Source organism: Crinia signifera, chromosome 4 (genome assembly GCF_055691185.1).
Source record: "Crinia signifera chromosome 4, ASM5569118v1, whole genome shotgun sequence".
Lineage (NCBI taxonomy): Eukaryota > Metazoa > Chordata > Amphibia > Anura > Myobatrachidae > Crinia > Crinia signifera.
Window position 1 is genome coordinate 153242228 of NC_139220.1, and position 17751 is coordinate 153259978.

General features: G+C 42.5%; 1 protein-coding gene across 1 annotated transcript in view; it reads right to left on the reverse strand.

Moving 5' to 3' along the window:
- Positions 1-17751, reverse strand: part of ASZ1 (ankyrin repeat, SAM and basic leucine zipper domain containing 1) — a 126546-nt gene that overhangs the window by 39493 nt on the left and 69302 nt on the right. The window contains exons 9-10 of the mRNA XM_083182804.1: positions 12166-12222; positions 6188-6300 (exon numbers count right to left, since the gene is read on the reverse strand). Coding sequence (XP_083038930.1) covers positions 6188-6300; positions 12166-12222 — 170 coding nt within the window. The remainder of the gene's footprint in view (positions 1-6187; positions 6301-12165; positions 12223-17751) is intronic.

Here is a 17751-nt window from a genome sequence, read left to right on the forward strand (position 1 = left end):
TTAGAAAACTAGGAGCAAGGATGTTCTTTATGGATTTATTTTTACGGAATATAAAGCAGGGGTCCTCAGGTATTAGGTCTTTAAGTGTTTTATCCTGTTTCAAGATACAGTAATTTTTGCGAATGATTTTTTGTATATCCTGGTATTGGCTGTTAAATTTAGATATGAATGAAATGTTCCTATCTTCTCTGGGGATTTTATCTTTTTTGTCGTGATTATTTTGGAGGAGGGATACTCTGTCTCTTTTTCTAGTTGAGTCATATGCCCCCTCTATTAGCTGTTTGGGGGTATCCGCAGTTTTGGAATGCTTCCATCATCCTTGTGGCTTGGGTGTCAAATGTCTCCAGGCGGGAACAATTCCGTCTAAGTCGGAGCATTTGTCCCTTGGGGATGTTTTTTATCCACATCGGATGGTGGGAGACCTTACTCAGACCTGATTGCAGTACAAATTTGTTTGGAAAATGGGCAAAACCATGTGCACTGCAGGTGGGGCAGATGTAACATGTGCAGAGAGTTAAATTTGGGTGGGGTGCATTGAAACTGAAATCTAAATTTCAGTGTAAAAATAATGCAGCCAGTATTTACCCTGCACAGAAACAAAATAACTGACACAAATCTAATTCTCTCTATACATGTTACATCTGCCCCACCTGCAGTGCACATGGTTTTCCCATTTTCCAAACAAATTTGTACTGTGATCAGATCTGAATAAAGGCCATAGAGTGGAATGTCAGTGGCATAAATCTCAGAATCCAAGTGACTTGCTCACTACCTTCCACTCCTATCGTAATGCTCTGGACACTACTAAACAAACATAATTTCATTCTATCATCTCTTCTCAAGCCACTAACTCCAAGCTATTTTTTAATACATTTAAATCACTTCTTTACCCTCCCTCACCATCCCCACCAGCTACAATCAGTGCACCAGAACTTGCTTCCATCTTCAAGGACAAGATTGATAAAATCCAAGATGAAATGGCAGGCTCTTCCTCAGTCAGTGACCTGCTCACTTCCTTTGCTGAGCCCATTGGCAGCAGTTTATCCTCCTTTGACCCCACAAGTGAGGATCCTCTTGATCCTATACCCTTACAAGTCAGTAGCTCTGCCTCCTGTGCTTATCCCAAACTTAATTAAAATCTGAAACCTGTCTCTCTCACTCTACTGGTATCTTTCTCTGGGCAGTATTCAATGACGGAGTTCTCCGTGCATGGAGAGCGTTTTATTTTGCTCTCCATGCACTCTCCGTGTTCCGGAGGGCTCGCTGCCACTCCTGCTCCCACTATTCAACGTTTTTAAGACTCGCCGCCACTCGCGGCGAGTCTTAACCCCTGCAGCGGACGAGCGTCCGCGGCAGGGAGCTGACAGGGAGCCGTGGGACGTGGCATCCAGGGAGATTAAAGTCTCCCTGGATGCCACAGAACATATGTGAGGGTAGGGGGCCCCCCTGGGACCCAGGCAGCACAGGCTGCCCCCCCCTATAGCCAGCGGGGGACCCAGTATTCACTGCACCCGAACGTGCATACGGGTGCAGTGAATATATGAATATCTAATGAGCGGCTCGAGCGCTCCGGCCCCCTGCTGGCTGCACTGTGTAAAAAAAAAAAAAAATATTTTTTTTTAAATTAAATATATATTCATGTGCTATAAGCACATGAATAAAAATCACATGCCCCTTCACAGAAAAAAAATCCTGATTTTTTTACACCAAAATTAAATACAAAAACCTTTTAGATTAAAAGTTCACATTCCAGCTCTCCATCAAAAGATGAAGAATTTCTACACGGAGAGAGACGGCGAAAATCACTTAGAAAGACGGAGAACATTTCACATTGAATAGGGTTGCTCGCTTTTGGAGAGCAAAATGCTCCGTCCAAGGCGAAAAAAGCACAAATTCTCCACAAAACACGGAGAACTTTTCTCATTGAATACTGCCCTCTGCCCTATACCCCGCCTCCTAGCACAGGACCCTCAGTTTGGTAGCCAGTCCCAGCGGGAACCACAGTTGCATATGCCCCCATTGTAAAAGGTGTGTCAGGGTGGGGCACCCTGGTGTCCCAGGAACCTCGAAGAGAGGGAGTTAACCGAAGGTAGGTTTACCATAACTTCTCTTTTCTTCTTCAGGGTTCCTGGTCCCACAGGGAAGACATTAGGGATATCCAAAAGTCGTATAATTAAGGGAGGAATGATGCCTGGGGGGCCAGAAGACCCTGGCAACCAAATTAAGCACCTTGAGTAGCAAATGTGTCAAAGGAATAGGACCTTAGAAACATTGACGCCTTACACAACTATTCAGCAGAAACACCACCGCATGCAGCCCAAGAAGGACCAACAGACCTGGTGGAATGTGCCGAAAACAAGAAGGCAAAGCAGATTTCTCATAAGTGTGAGCAATGACCAGTCGAATCCAATAAGTTATAGTCTGCTTGTGAGCGGACCACCCATGTTTGTGAAACCCATAGAGGATAAACAGAGAGCCAGAAAATCTGATAGCTTTAGTGCGAGTGACGTAGTTCTGAAAAAGCCTGCACCACATCCAGGGACTTCTCATTAAGTCAGGTGTCACGAGGTGGGTGTGTGGACTCAGTTGTGACTGGAGTGGTCAGATGGTGGATGTTGGGTGATCACGATGATGCGGTGAATGAATGCCGTACCGGAGTACTGAATGACAAAAGCAGATGACACGGAGTGACAGGAACTCAAATATGCCCACTTGGCTAAACAAAACCATGGGTATAGTGAGAAACATAGAATAGCCTACTAGAAGTGAAGAAATAACTTAAATAGGCTGACTTGGCGAATGAAGACAGGATCTGGGAGACTAACCAGACTGACTGAACCAGGGGTTGGAGAATGAGGAAACTTGGTCTGGAGAATATACCAGTGAACAGACCGGAGGTGCAGACTGAACAAATTAAGTGGTAAAGGCTAAAGAATACTGTATATTTGAGACTGAACAGGAACCGGACCAGAGTTTAAGACAGTGTCAGGGTAGCTGGTAACGTCACGTAGCAGTTAAGACTGTTGCACAGTGACACGGTAACTAGTGCAACAGTCTTAACTGCTACGTGACTGGAGTCAGGTCAGTAGCATAGAAGGTGCTCAGTGGCGAGTAGCTGAAGAAGTTAGTAACAGCAACGGGGCATACTAATGAGGAATACTGGATGACAAGGTGGATATAACATCAAACAAGATGAATGCAGAAAGCAGGAAACGGCAATGAGTGTCCAGGAACAAATGTCAGGTAGCAACGTTGCTTAGAGCAACTTTCTAGTCCAGGAGCTGAATATTTAAATCCCTGTGTGATAACTGTACTGTCCCTGCTTATATTGTTCCCATCTGGCTGCTGCAACGACCATTGGCACCTCTAAATGGCCGCCTATGCGCTGTGCAGCGGGTATGTGTCCCCATGTGAAATCTGTACTGTCCCTGCTTATAATGTTACCCACCTGGCTGCTGCTACGACCAGTGGCGCAGCTGATGGCTGCGCCACTGCTCGGCGGGCATGTCCCCCCCGCATGTAATGTCCCAATGTAACATATGTAATGTCATCCCCCCCCATTCATCCCTGCTTGATGCTGCACTGAAATCCACAAAAAAATCCTAGTGTGCAAGCACTTTTTAAGGGGAGACTTGCCCAGCATTCCGCAGAGTCTGCGGAATGAGGACTCATGGGATACAGCATCCAGGCGGGAGCACGGAGTGAACTCGCGACTTAAGCCAGGTGAGGGGCTGCTGGCTCAACTTTTGCTGGGCTTCCCCCACTGGTATGCGAGCCTGATCAAATGAAGGTCAACCCCCCTGCCTAATAGGGATTTATCTCCATCTGCGCTTAGTACCCTGGTGGTATAGTGGAGTCCCTGCCTTGAGGGGCAGTGTCCACGTCAGCGCTGTGGACTGCCTCCCAAATGCCACAGCTAATGTGCAGCTTTACCCACTCTCCGGAAAGAGCATCTCTTGCCCTACCTGTTCACTGGCCATGCTGACCTGGAGGAGTGGTCGCTTTGGCGGTGCTAGCCGCTTGTGCAGCTCCTCTGTCCACTCTGCCTAATTCGCCAGAGCTTGCAGGAGATAATGGATGCCAGGGGTGTCGTAGCAGCGACACCAGAGCCGCTTTGAGTACTGGCGCTGCATGCTCAGTGTAAAAACACCTAGAATAAACACCTAGAATAAAATACCCAAGAGGTGCACCTTCTTCCTGCAGGCACCAACAAAAAAACTGAAGGTCCTGTGCTAGGAGGAGGTGTTATAGGGGAGAGGAGCCACGCGCATGCTGGGAAGTCCTAAAGCTTTGGAGATTGCGACTCCAGGATGCTGGCTTTCTAATCATAGTTGCAAAGTAAAAGCCATATCTTAGACTGGCCAACAAAAGGAAAAGATTAATATGGGCAAAAGAACACAGAAATTGGACATAGGAAGATTTGACAAAAGTGTTATGGACAGAGGAATCGAAGTTTGAGGTGTGGATTACACAGAAGAACAAGTGAAAAGATGCTGAAAGAGAACCCAACGCCTTCTGTCAAGGGGTGCCGGACGGCTCCCCGACAGTCGGGATTCCGACAGTCATTACTCCGACCTCGGAATCCCGACTGCTCCCTCGTGGGGGTACTCGACCCCCATAGAGGGAGAATAAAATAGGTGGCGAGCCCGCAAGGGGCTACATTGCGCTCCCCGCTGTGCAGTCGGGATTCCGACGTCTGAGTAATGACTGTCGGAATCCCGACTGTCTGTGAAATATACCACACCCCTGTCAAGCATGGTGTAGGTAATGTGATGGTCTGGGGCTGCTTTGGTGCTGGTAAAGTGGGAGATTTTCAAGGTAGAAGGGATTCTGAATAAGAAAGGCTATCACTCCATTTTGCCATGCACCCTGTGGACACCACTTGACTGGAGCCAATTTCCTCCTACAAAAGGACAATGATCCAAAGCACACCTCCAAATTATGCAAAAACTATTCAGGTTAAAAGCAGCGAGGTGGTATTCGGTCTGTAATGGATTAGCCAGTGCAGTCACCAGCTCTTAACCCCATTGCGCTGTTGTGGGAGTAGCTTGACTAAATGGTACCCAAGAAGTAAATCCAAGTTGTGCTCCAGGAAGCATGAGGTGACATTTATTCAAATAATCTCAACAAATTAACAGCTAAAGTGCCAAAGGTCTGCAATGCTGTAACTGCTGCAAATGCAGCATACTTTGACAAAAGCAAAGTTTGAAGGACAAAATTATTATTTTAAATAAAAATTATTATTTCTAACCTTGCCAATGTCCTGACTATATATTCTATTCATTTTGAAACTCATTTGATAAATAAAAGTCAGTTTCCATGGAAAACACATAATCATCTGGTTGACCCCAAACTTTTGAACGGTAGTGTACTTAAATCAGCCTCTTAATATATGTCAGCATTTCCAACTCACCAACTATCCCATATTTGGGTGGCAGGAACAGCTGACACTGCTACGCAGTTGTGATGTCTGGCCAAACATATCATAAAACGGATTGACAAGAGTATATACTTCCTAAAATCAGATGCTCTGAATGAATCAGTTAGCATAGGGTGTACCCTGCATATGTGTGTGTGGGTGTATCTATATCCACACACACACACACACATCTATACATAGATTATATATTAGATATATAGTTTTAGTAAACAAATGTTATTGTTCCATATATAACTACTAGAATTGTTTTTACACATTAAGGTTACATGATCACCTTTTACAATATGCTAATCTATCAAACAACAGGTTGTTTCCCTGTTTTCCCTCAGAACAGTGCAAATTTTGTCATAACTTCAAATGATCTCTGGGAAAAATATGAATTAACAGATAATGCAGCTCTTCTCCGCAAGGTGTGTACCATGTAAATCACTGTACATCTTGGTTGTGACCCAGTACAGGTCTTGTTTATTATACACTTATGTGCCTGGTATCCACCAAGCTATAATAAAAGACCCTTAGATGTTTATTCGTACCCACAGCACAGAAAAATGCATACAGACCATACGATAAGATCATTTACATGGTCAGTTTATGTAGTAGTACAAAAGCTATGGAAAACTGCACACCATTTACTAGCTTTTTTTTTTTTTTTTAACAAGGAACAATAAAGTTGATTTCACCACACACCCTCTCATCTCAAAACGTTTGTATTGTTCTATTACATTTGCACATAGTATGATGAGTTACCTGGATTCGGAGCTTGAAAAATCAGTCATTATTTCCAGTTTTGTTTCTTCAACCTGGATCTCTTTAACTGCAGACATTATTTTCTTACAGTCTTCTGTATTTGTAACTCCAGCCTGTGTTCAACAAATAGCCACAATAAGTTTAAATGAATTCCACATCAAGCAATAATGCATTTGAAATACAAGTAAAAGCTAGGTGGAATCAACACAAGCACTATTTTATACTACAGTGTACCAAAGAAAAACAATACATAATTACAGTATGCAATGGCATGTTTGTCACAAATCCGCCCCGAACTGCGAGGTTCGCTGCTAATGCAGCAAGCTTGCTGCATATAGCTGAGAGCCTCGCCATTTGGACGGCAGTGCTCACAGTTTCCACTTAACTTTTTAAAAACAATGAGGTGGAAACAATGAGTGCAGGGGGGTGGGTTGAATACTAAGGGTGAGCTATGACATAATAGCTCTATAAAACCGCATTGAATATACCCGATTGAATAGGTGTGTGTGCTGATATTTCCGCCTGTCACAAATATGTTTTTAGGGCATCAGTAGGCTCCAAAAGAAAAACAATAATAAAAATTTTCTTAATCTGGCCATTAAAACACAGACACGTGAACTTATCACGGATTCGATAAAGCACAAAAACTGCCCAAAGCTAAACAAAAAGAATAAAATAAAAAGTCAATTGTTTTAATTTTAAAAATTATCAGGGATAATTGAATCCCCCTATACTGGATGCTAAATATTTCTGTTGAAGAAAAGTAGGCAAAACACATTTGCAATTTACACGCAATCCCTTATTGCAAAAAGCTAAACAAAATATCCCCATATCTAACAGATATCAACAGCTGTTCTGAAATGGGTGAAGGCACATCCTGAATTAAATTCTAATCTTAATATGTAACTAAAAGTGTAAAATAATGATCTGTGTCAAAGCAGTACAGAAGGAGCTGGCCTCTTCCTTGCATGCGCTGCGCCAGAATCTGGCGAAGAGGCGCCCCATCTGACTGGGCGAACCTCGACGAGGCAGAGGGGACCCCCGTTGTAAGGCGACGCGCGCGCATCTCGTGCGTCCCCTTACAGCGGCTAGCGGGGGATGGCGGCTGGCGAATCTTCCGCCATCCCCTGCAAGAGCGAGACCCGCTCCATCTGTTTATTGACTATAGTCAGCCCTGCTGTCAACCGAACCTTCGTCTGGGCCAGCCACTTTAATGCTTAAGCAGTCATCAGTGCTTTACTCAGCTTAACGCCCAGTTAACTCAATAGATTACGGTCTTAAATTCAAGAAATAGGAATACTTCCTCAGCGTAATGCAAAAGAGGAGGGTGTGGCAAACTGCAGAATTGTTTGATTCATTAAAGCACTGAAAGATTTTTTTTAGGTGGCTCCTCTTATGTACTAGTGCACTGGTAGGGGCCTTGGATGGTGGTACAGGACCAGTTCAATTCTATATAGTCTTATAGTGCTTGTGGCTTCCAGACATAACATATGTGGACAAACTGAAGTGAATCCGGTCATTCACTACATAACTGAACCTAAAGGTTCATACGCACTGTACAATTTTTTTCCCCAATTTCGTTCATTTTGGCCCTTGTGAACGATATTGGTCAAAATGTCTTTCAGTGTGTATGCAACGAACAACCAATGATGATGCGCATACCCGCCAGTTGTTCATCAAGATTGTTCATCAACTGTGCATGCAGCTCAATTTGGATATCTTTCAAAAAAAGCCTATAGACTGTAGCAAGATCGTTCGTCTTTCATCAACATCTTTCGTCCAGGACACTGGGTTCAATGGAAATTGGTTAAAAACTTTGTAGTGTGTATGCACCTTAAGGATGACATATTTTAAAAACGCAACTCAATATTATTTTCTGACTTTCTGAATAAACTTTTGGCCTAAGTGTGTCATGGAAACAATTCTGACAAGTGTGTCACGATTCAAAAATGTTTGGGAACCACTACAGTAGTGTGCTGCAAAATTATTTGTGTCTATTTTATGTACACTAACAAATGTAAAAATACGTTGATGCACAATAAGAACATGCAGCAACATAGATTAATAGTTAAGACTACTCTACAGCATTTTGTGGTCACTGTTGCAGTCTTCATCTATATTCTAGAGCTGGGGTAAAATATAATAATAATAAACGGTCAGAAATCTTTGTTATATCTTGTTACACATGTATTAAAATGCATGCTATTTTACTCAGTATGTTACTCTGTTTTATAGACGTGTTTGATAAAATGCATTATTTTAGTTAAGATCATGGGCCAGATGTACAGTACTAAGCTTGAAAAGTGATAAAATGTTAAATGAAAAACCACCAGCTCATCAGCTCCTACCGGTCATGCAACCGGCGTTGTTTGAAAATTACAGGTAGGAGCTGATTGGATGGTGGTTTATCACTTTTCAAGGCTTAGTACATCACGCCCTAAGAGAAACGTGCAACTTTTTGTTTTGTTTTTAAATAACTTTTTATAAAAGCACTGCATTGCAAGAGTACCATCACAATTGTACTCTTGTCCAGTACAATAACGAGTTTCAGCAAAGGTGAATTAGTTACAGAAACAATCATTTATAAAGTAAAGAATTTGTTTGCTATACATTCAAGTCATAAGTTTGTAATCACAGTTGAGATTGAAATAAAGTACATTGTGAAAATTAAAACAAGAGTATCTGGTATGATTCTTTCTGAAAGACTGCACAACTGTATAGACAGCTGGGATCTTGGAGTTACGTGCAATCATTTTAAGTGTTGGGGGGGAAACCCTTTCGGGCCTTTGAGTAACTGTAGGGTTAACAAGACACTACAGAAATATACCTATACCTACACGCTGCGATAGCAGTATGCAATACGATGCGTTATTAGGTAGATCGCATCGCATGCGATCTGTGGGCAGTACAAAAAGTATGTGCAGCACATACTTTTTTGTACTGTGCGATGCGATGCCCGCTATGTAAACTAATTTGAAAGAGGAAGGCTAGCTAGGAGAGACTGCAGCTTTTAATACACGTAATTACAATTGCCTTTTGTATATGCCCCAATTATACTGTGGAAACTAGTTTTGCAAAAGAGGGTACATAAGTTTTGGCCATTCAGATATCCGTGGGCATCTACAAAAGCTAGTCGATCAGGCACTAGGCATTTAGCAAAGACAACAATGTGTCTTCCTAGATTTGGAGAAGAGCTTACTTTATCTATCATGCCGTTATTCACTGTAGAACAGAAATATACAGTATAAGTATTACTAATTGAGTAACAAATTTGAAACCACAAGTTTTTATTCAACAAATAAACCCCAAAAATTGCAGAGATTTCCTACTCTGTCCGTTTGTGATTGGATGGTTGTAAATAACCTGACTGATATTTTTCAGTGGTCATTTGTAGTTTATGGATGGGTGTAGGCACGAGATACAATGCATAGTGATTAGCATTAGTCTATGAAAACTACTGGGATAATTAATACTTTTCAGTATTTTTTCCTGACCATTTAACCACCTTAAATGTAATGTGGAGTTCTTTCACAAGACAACAATTATGAAATGTAAGCTATAAAATCTTCAAAAACATTACAAACCTATAACATTAAACAGAACATTCCTGTTGGAAAACAAATTAGCTAAATCCATACCGCTGGGAGAATTTGATTTATGTGGTTGCAATTTAAACATCACACTCAAAACTTGGCAAATGTATATGCAATTTTCCAGTCAATGTATGACAAAAAGTAAACATATTTCAATTCTGCTGGTACTGCATCGATTACTGTATCATAGAACATGTTCTCTCTTATTAGAGTAAATGATTATTATATCCCATGATCATTTACAAACCCAGTAATTGTCATTAAATTACTAGGCAAAGTTAGTCTAAAGCCTGCCAATGAAAATACCTGAACCGAACATTGAATTCTCTTACACTACTTGTAAAATAAGATTAGAGTTCAGAGATCTATAACCAAGGAACATAAGTACAAAATTCCCTAATGCAAGTTTTGCAGCTTTCATTTACTAAATATAACTGTCTCAATACTTTTGAGAGAGAAAAAAAGTAATAACTTAAACATTAATGAATACAAAAAGAAAACAGATGTTAACATGCCACCAGAAAAAACTGTAGACCTGCAGTTTCAATTCTTCATGGCCCCCAATTATCCACAAACTGACAACTAATGTACTTTAACATAACCTGGCTGATTCATTCTTTATCAGGCTAGTAAACGCAACCTGGGCATTTACATGTATAACTCAGAGTAAGAGGTAAATGCACATTTTCCAGGTATCCACCCTGAAATAATTAGCTCCACCTGTGGATCTTTTAAAATGTGACTGAATAAAGGGGTAGATGTATGAAGCCATAATAAGAGAGAAGTGAGCCAGAGGAGACGTGGCCCATGGCAGCCAATCAACTGCTCAGTATAATTTTATATTATATAAATTATAGATGTTACTTCAGTGCTGATTGGTTACTATGGATTCTCCTCTGGCTCACTTCTCCTCCCTTATCACGGCTTCATACATCTACCCGAATGAGTGCACCCGCTGGATGAACTGGAAAACATGCACTTTTGGGGGTACTTGAGGACCAGGGTTGGGAACCACTGCTATAGATAAGTAATCTACCATCACAAAAGTTATCAGCACATCCGTGGTCCTAGGTTTCTAGACATTGCTGGAAACAAATTCAAGGTCTATTTAATAAAATATAGCATGCTCTATAAATACCAACATTTCTCATGTTAGTTTCTAAATCATTCGCTTTAAAAAAATCACTTGAAACAAAAAATAAAACACATTTTGTGAGTGCAAATATCAACAGTAGACTATGAGGTCGATAAAGTTATCTGCGTAAAGGCAGAACTTGTCCTTGCAATGGCGTTTCCAGGCATTAACACACAGAAATCTTTTAAGGGTTTGAGCGTCATCAGGGGTGTAATAAAAAAAATCCCTGATAAGTGCTGCCAGCATTGGCTAATAACCAAGGTGATTAATTAGCTTTTGGTAAAATTACCACAATTAAATTCGCTCCAAAGTTTACTCAGTATTTTATGTTAAAGGTTCCTCACAGCCAGAAAGAACACAGTAGTCTCAATTAGGTCAAAAGTGCTGCATTTTGGATCGAGAGCATGAGATTTGGTAAAACAAGTTTATACTGTGGATTCATGACACATTTTATTCATGTTTTTCCTATTTCCACTAAATCACTTGCTCCCTTGCTCTAGAGTCTTCCAGTGTCCCCATACCTCTCTGGCCATTGTCCGAATTGGCTTGTGCAGTTTTCCTGCTAGATTTTTGGGGCCTTTGGCTAATTTCAGATCAACTATGTTTTAGAACTAAATAATAAATAGGTAAAACCATAATGTGCTAAACCATAATGGGTATATATTGTACTGTAATAATGCTGACTCCATCAACCATTAATTCATGCAATATAAAAAAAATAATTCCAGCAGATTTAAATTCGCTGACCCAATATTATGTGTATGATGTCTCATTTAAAATATAAGTGATTCTATGAAAGAAGAGCTCTTACCAAATCTAGTGTATTTTGCGCTTTATATTATTTGAAGTCCGGATAAATTACAGTTCTCTTTCTTATAGAATTGGTACTTGCAAGTGATTTTCTTTATACTTTGTCACTTTTACTTTCCTTTTAATCTAATGGCCATACACACAAATTTAGCTGTCCAATCCGTCGGGAGGGAACAAAAACCTGGAAATACTGTATATGGGAGAAAATTACAATCAAAAATTTGCTCCCAAATACTGGAAAACAGACAATGCTCATTCAGATAAATTGGTTAAATCAATCTGATACAAACAATTTATCCAAGCAATACTTTTTGTCTGTTTTCCAGCGTTTGGGAGCACATTTTTGATGCTCATTTTCTCCCATACTGTATATTTCCAGGTTTTTGTTACCACAGATTGCACAGATATCACTTTTTTCTTATATTTTGAGTAAAATTTACCTTATTGAGTTCAGTTTCCTCCAAAGACAAAAGTTGCCTTAAAGTTACATCATTTTCCTAGAAAATTGACAGAAATATGTACATTTAACTGATAAAGAAATAGATATTAACACATGGTATATTTGATCTCTGGTATTCGCATTCACTATAACTGCAGAGGTGCCACCCCTTAATGACCAAATAGTTTGATTTTTCCTCAGATATAAGCTTAGATTCCCAATATATTTTATAAAGGTTTAAACATGATGTATTTTGGTAGCATAAATCATTTTTTATTTTAGGATATGAAGGGGGGAAAAATGGTCAAAAATAAAACACACTATGTCAGTGGTTTCCAAACTGTGTGCCGTGGCTCCCTGGGGTGCCTCGGGACACATGCAGGGGTGCCCTGGGTTGGTAGTCCAGGACCAACTCAAATTATTAATGGTTAATTATTTATGAGCAAAAGCAATGCTGGTGGCTGCCATTAATAAAATGTGTACAAACAGACGCAAATCCTGTCCTTTACCACATAACTGACCCAAAGAATCACATATAAACCCAATCTAATAAATTTATTTTTGGCCTAGGGGTGCCGTGAAAATTTTTTGATTCTCTAGGGTGCCGTGATTCAAAAAAGATTGGGAACCCCTGCACTATGTATTTACCACAATTTAATTTAAAGGGGCAACCCAGATATAGGTTAGGACATATTGTGGTAGATTTGATCAAATTGTAGACTTTCAAAAGATGTTTGTTGGCTGTATTTCATACTATGGGCAGTATTCAATGAGAATAATATGCCATGTTTTATGGCGAGTTTGTGCTTTTCTCGCGTTGGACGGAGAATTTTGGTCTCAAACAGCGAACAACCCTATTCAACGTGCACTTCTCACCGTCTTTCTAAGTGATTTTCGCCGTGTCTCTCCTTTTCATGGAGAAGTGGAATGTGAACTATTAAAATAAAAGTTTTTTTGTTTTAATTTTGGTGTCAAAAAATCACGAATTTTATTCTGTGAAGGGGCATGCTATTTTTATTCATGTGCTTATAGCACATGAATATATATTTTAATTAAAAAAAATATATATATTTCTTTACACAGAGCAGCCAGCAGGGGGCCGGGAGCCGAGCCGCTCATTAGATATTCATATATTCACTGCACCCGATCATTACATATGCATGATCGGGAGCAGTGACTATACCCGGTCCCCTGCTGGGGCAGGCAGGGAGACTTCAATCTCCCTGCCTGCCACCGTCCCACGGCTCCCTGCCGCAGACACTCGTCTGCTGCAGGGGTTAAGATTCGCAACTCGCCCCTCCAACATTGAATACAGGGAGAGCGAGTGGCAGCCAGCCCTCCGGAACACAGCGAGTGTGCAGCGAATCTTAAACAGGATTCGCTGCACACGGCGATATTTTACATTGAATACTGCCCTATATTAATGTGAAATTCATCAAAAACTTACATTTTACATTTATTATTTTCAAATACTGCAAGCAAAACAGTCAACAGCCACCTTAAAAAAACTGCCATTAAATAGACCTAAAGCCCCCAACTTCTAACAATGGAGATTTACATTTAGGCCTTAATAAGCTACTGCTGTTAAACTATGAGGAACGACACAAATCATCATCAGTGCATTCATTACGCCGGCATTCACAACACCAACGCTGGTGTTCCAACCACCGCCATGCAATTCTGATGGAATTTCAATTTCCAGAATGCAGGTGCGGGTTAAGGTATGGAAGGGGCGGGTTAGATATAGACAATAGGCGGTGATGTAAGGTCAGCTCCGACAGGAGGGGGGGGGGATAAGGTTGGTATGTTTAGCCTAAAGGCAGGGAGGAGTTAAGCACTTAAAAAACATGATAGGGATAACAAGATTGATGTCATTTACATGTTAAATCTCTTGCTTCGAGGACGTCAGGGGCCACAGTGGGGTAGAGAGTGGGTGAACGATCTATTCCACCACTAGAAGGGTTAAACTTCTTGGCTCTGTAGCCAGGCAGGCTCCTCCCCTCCTCTTCCAAGCCAGCTGCTTTCAGTTTTTAGGTCCACTATCTGTATGTATGCTTTCAGTTTTTACTAAGCCAGACAGGAGACAAGATAGAAGGAAGAGAAACCCTGTGTGTGTGGTTCTTCAACAAAGAAACCGTAACTGTAACATGTGTGAGTACTCTCAACAGAGGAATTATTAACTAAGTTCACTCAATGGAGGAACTATGAACTTCAATACAAATGAAGCAGGCACGGCAGGGAGGGATCCCTGTGGCCCCTGATGTCCTCAAAATAAAGAGATGGGGTAGATGTCAGGGGACACAGGGATGATAGTGGGACGTCCTAAAGCAGCCACCTAAGGGTGGGGACGTGCCTGTGCCGCAGCCAGAACACTCTGGCCGAATGCCGAGTCTTGGGAGGAAAAAGTGGTGAACACATAGAAGCGCAATAAATTATTAGCGGATGACCAAGTCGCCGCCTTGCAAAGTTGCTCTGCTGTTGCACTGCCATGAACAGCCCAAGACGCACACACAGACCTCATGGAATGAGCCCGAACCCCCGCAGGAACCGGGAGGGAAGCGCCCAAGTAAGCCTGCTTGATAACAGACCTCAGCCATAGTCTGCTTGGTAGCAGGCCAACCTGTCTTTTGAAATCCATAGAGAACAAAGAGAGAATCACATTTCCTAAGGGTTTTAGTGCAATGCACATAGATGCGCAAAGCACAGACCACATCCAGGGAACGCTGCTCAGGAGAGGCCTCCGGTCTACAAAAGGCTGGGACCACTATCTCCTGGTTAACATGAAACTTGGACACCACCTTGGGGAGTTGCGAAGGAACGGTTTGAAAAACCGCCCTATCTGGATGAAAGACCAGGAGAGGAGACTGACAGGGCAGAGCTGACAGATCAGACACTCTCCTGGCCGAAGCAATGGCCAACAGGAAGAGTTTTCCAGGCAAGCCAGCAAAGATCCCCCGACCGCAAAGCTTCAAAAGGGAAACCTTGAAGTGCCTTAAGAACCAGAGAAAAGATCCCACGGAGCGACAGATGGAACAAACGGAGGATGGATACACAAGACCCCCTGCAAGAAAGTGCGGACATCCTGCAACAACTACAACCGTCTGCAGAAGAGAATAAAGCTGAGGCCTGCACCTTAAAGAAGGACAGATGGAGACCAGCCTCCAAACCCTTTTACAGAAAGGACAAAATTCGAGACAAACTGTAAGTCTTGGGATTAAATGCAGGAGAGCGACACCAGGAAATATAAGTCTGCCAGATGTGATAAACACAAGCCGAAGAAGGCTTATGGGACCTGAACACAGATGAAATCTCTTGAATTAAAGCCCTTGGCTCTTAACAAGGAGGTCTCAACAGCCACCCCATCAAAAACAACCAGACTGAGATGGAGGCATGGACGGCCACAGAGGCAGATGGATCGAAGGAGCCTGCAGATGCAAGAACCAGATCCTCCTGGGCCAATGCGGTGCCCCCAATGCGGTGATCTTGCCTTCCACCCATTGCAAGATGCAAGAGGCCTCTGCCATGGGCATCCAACTCAGAGTGCCACCCTGGTGGGTGATATAAGCCACCACTGTTGCATTGTCGGACTGGACCTGCACCATGGGACCCTGAAGCCAAGGCTCCACCTGGCGGAGAGCCAGCAGGACTGCACTCAATTTGAGGACATTGATGGACAACAGGGATTCCTGTGAAGTCCACAGCCCATGAAAGGGTTTCCGACACGTGACCGCTCCCCAATCGTGGAGATTGGCGGCCGTGGTGAGGAGAGTCCACCGAAAGAAACATGGTAAAAGGAAAAAATAGCATAGAAGCAGTACAGCAAGAAAAAAACTGCAAGGCAATCAAACCAGACCAACACAGGGAACAATTGAAGCACAGAGGAGGACGCACAGTATACCCTATGGACTACGAGAAAGAGATTTACCAGTAGGTAAATTTAATTCTTCTTTCTCTAACATCCATAGGGTATACTGGGCAATCAAGTAGACATGGGGGAAGTCCCAAAGCTCCCACAAAGTGCGGGAGAGTGCGGAGACCCCTTAAAAACAGAATTGCCAAACTGAAGATCCTCTGAGGCCAGGGTATTACACCAACAAAAGTGTTGATACCCGACCAAGTGGCAGCTCTACAACTGTAGCACTGATATTCCTCGGGCAGCCTCCCAAGATGAATCCACCGACCTAGTAGAGTGGCCAAAAACAGAAGCAGGAGCCAGGATCTGCTGGATTGTAAGTTGAATCCACCTAGCGATGGATTGTTTCAAAGCAGGACAGCCAATCTTGTTAGCATCGTACAATACGAAGACAGAATCTGATTTTCTGGTATGAGCAGTTCTCGAAATCTTCAAGGCTCTAATCACATGAAGAGACTTCGGAGAAGCAGAGCCATCCGTGATTGCTAGAGCCACAATAGGTTGGTTAATATGGAATGCATATAACACACTTGGGCAGAAACTTTGGCCTTGTACGAAGCCCAGTCCTGTCTGCATGAAACATCAAGTAAGGACTCCATCAGGAAATAGCTCCCAGCTCCGCTACTCTCCATGCCGAGGCTAGAGCCAGTAGCAGAACAGTTTTCCACGTGAGAAACTTGATATCAACAGTGGTTCAAACCATGAAGATTGTAAAAAATACAAGACCAAGTTTACATCCCAAGGCGCCACAGGGCACACATAGGGGGGCTGTATGTGGAGAACCCCTTTTAGAAACTTTTGTACCTCAAGGAGCAATGCCAATTACTTCTGGAAGAAAACAGATAAAGCTGAAATCTGAACTTTTATAGAACCTAGACGAAGGCCCAGATCAACTCCAGCTTGCAGCAATCTCAGGAAACGACACAATTTAAACCCAGCTGGTGGGTACAGATTACTTTCACACAAGGAGACATATCGTTTCCAAATGCGATGATCATGTTTTGAGGTGACTGACTTCCGAGTCCTGATCATTGTAGTGAAAACAGTACTGGGAATGCCTTTCCTAGCTAAGATCTCCCTTTCAATTTCCATGCCATTAAGCTCAGCCGTCCTAAGTCCTGATAAATGAATGGCCCTTGCTGCAGAAGATCTGGCAGAAACGGTCGGGGCCAGGGGTCTTCTGTGGACAGGAGGTCGGCAAACCATGCCTTGCGTGGTCAGTTCGGTGCTAAGAAAATCACTTGAACAATTTCCTGTTTCAAGCATTTCAGTAGCTTTGGGATCAATGGAATCTGAGGGAAGAGATAGATGAAGCGATAAATCCACGGTCAGGGCATCCACCGCCACAGCTTGAGGATCTCATGTCCTTGAGCAGTTAAACTGAAGTTTTATTGTTCAGACGGGATGCCATCAAGTCTAATTGAAGACATAACCATCGACAAATTAAGGCCTGTAACACCTGAGGGTGTAGGCTCCACTCCCCCAGGTGTATATAGTGTCTGCAGAGAAAATTCGATTCCCAGTTGTCTACACCCGGAATGAAGATAGCGGAGATGGCTGCCGCGTGTCTTTCGGCCCATAGAAGAATCCTCGATACCTCCTGCATAGCCGCTCTATTTTTTGTCCCCCCTTGACGGTTTATGTATGCCACCACTGTGGAAATGTCCAATTAGA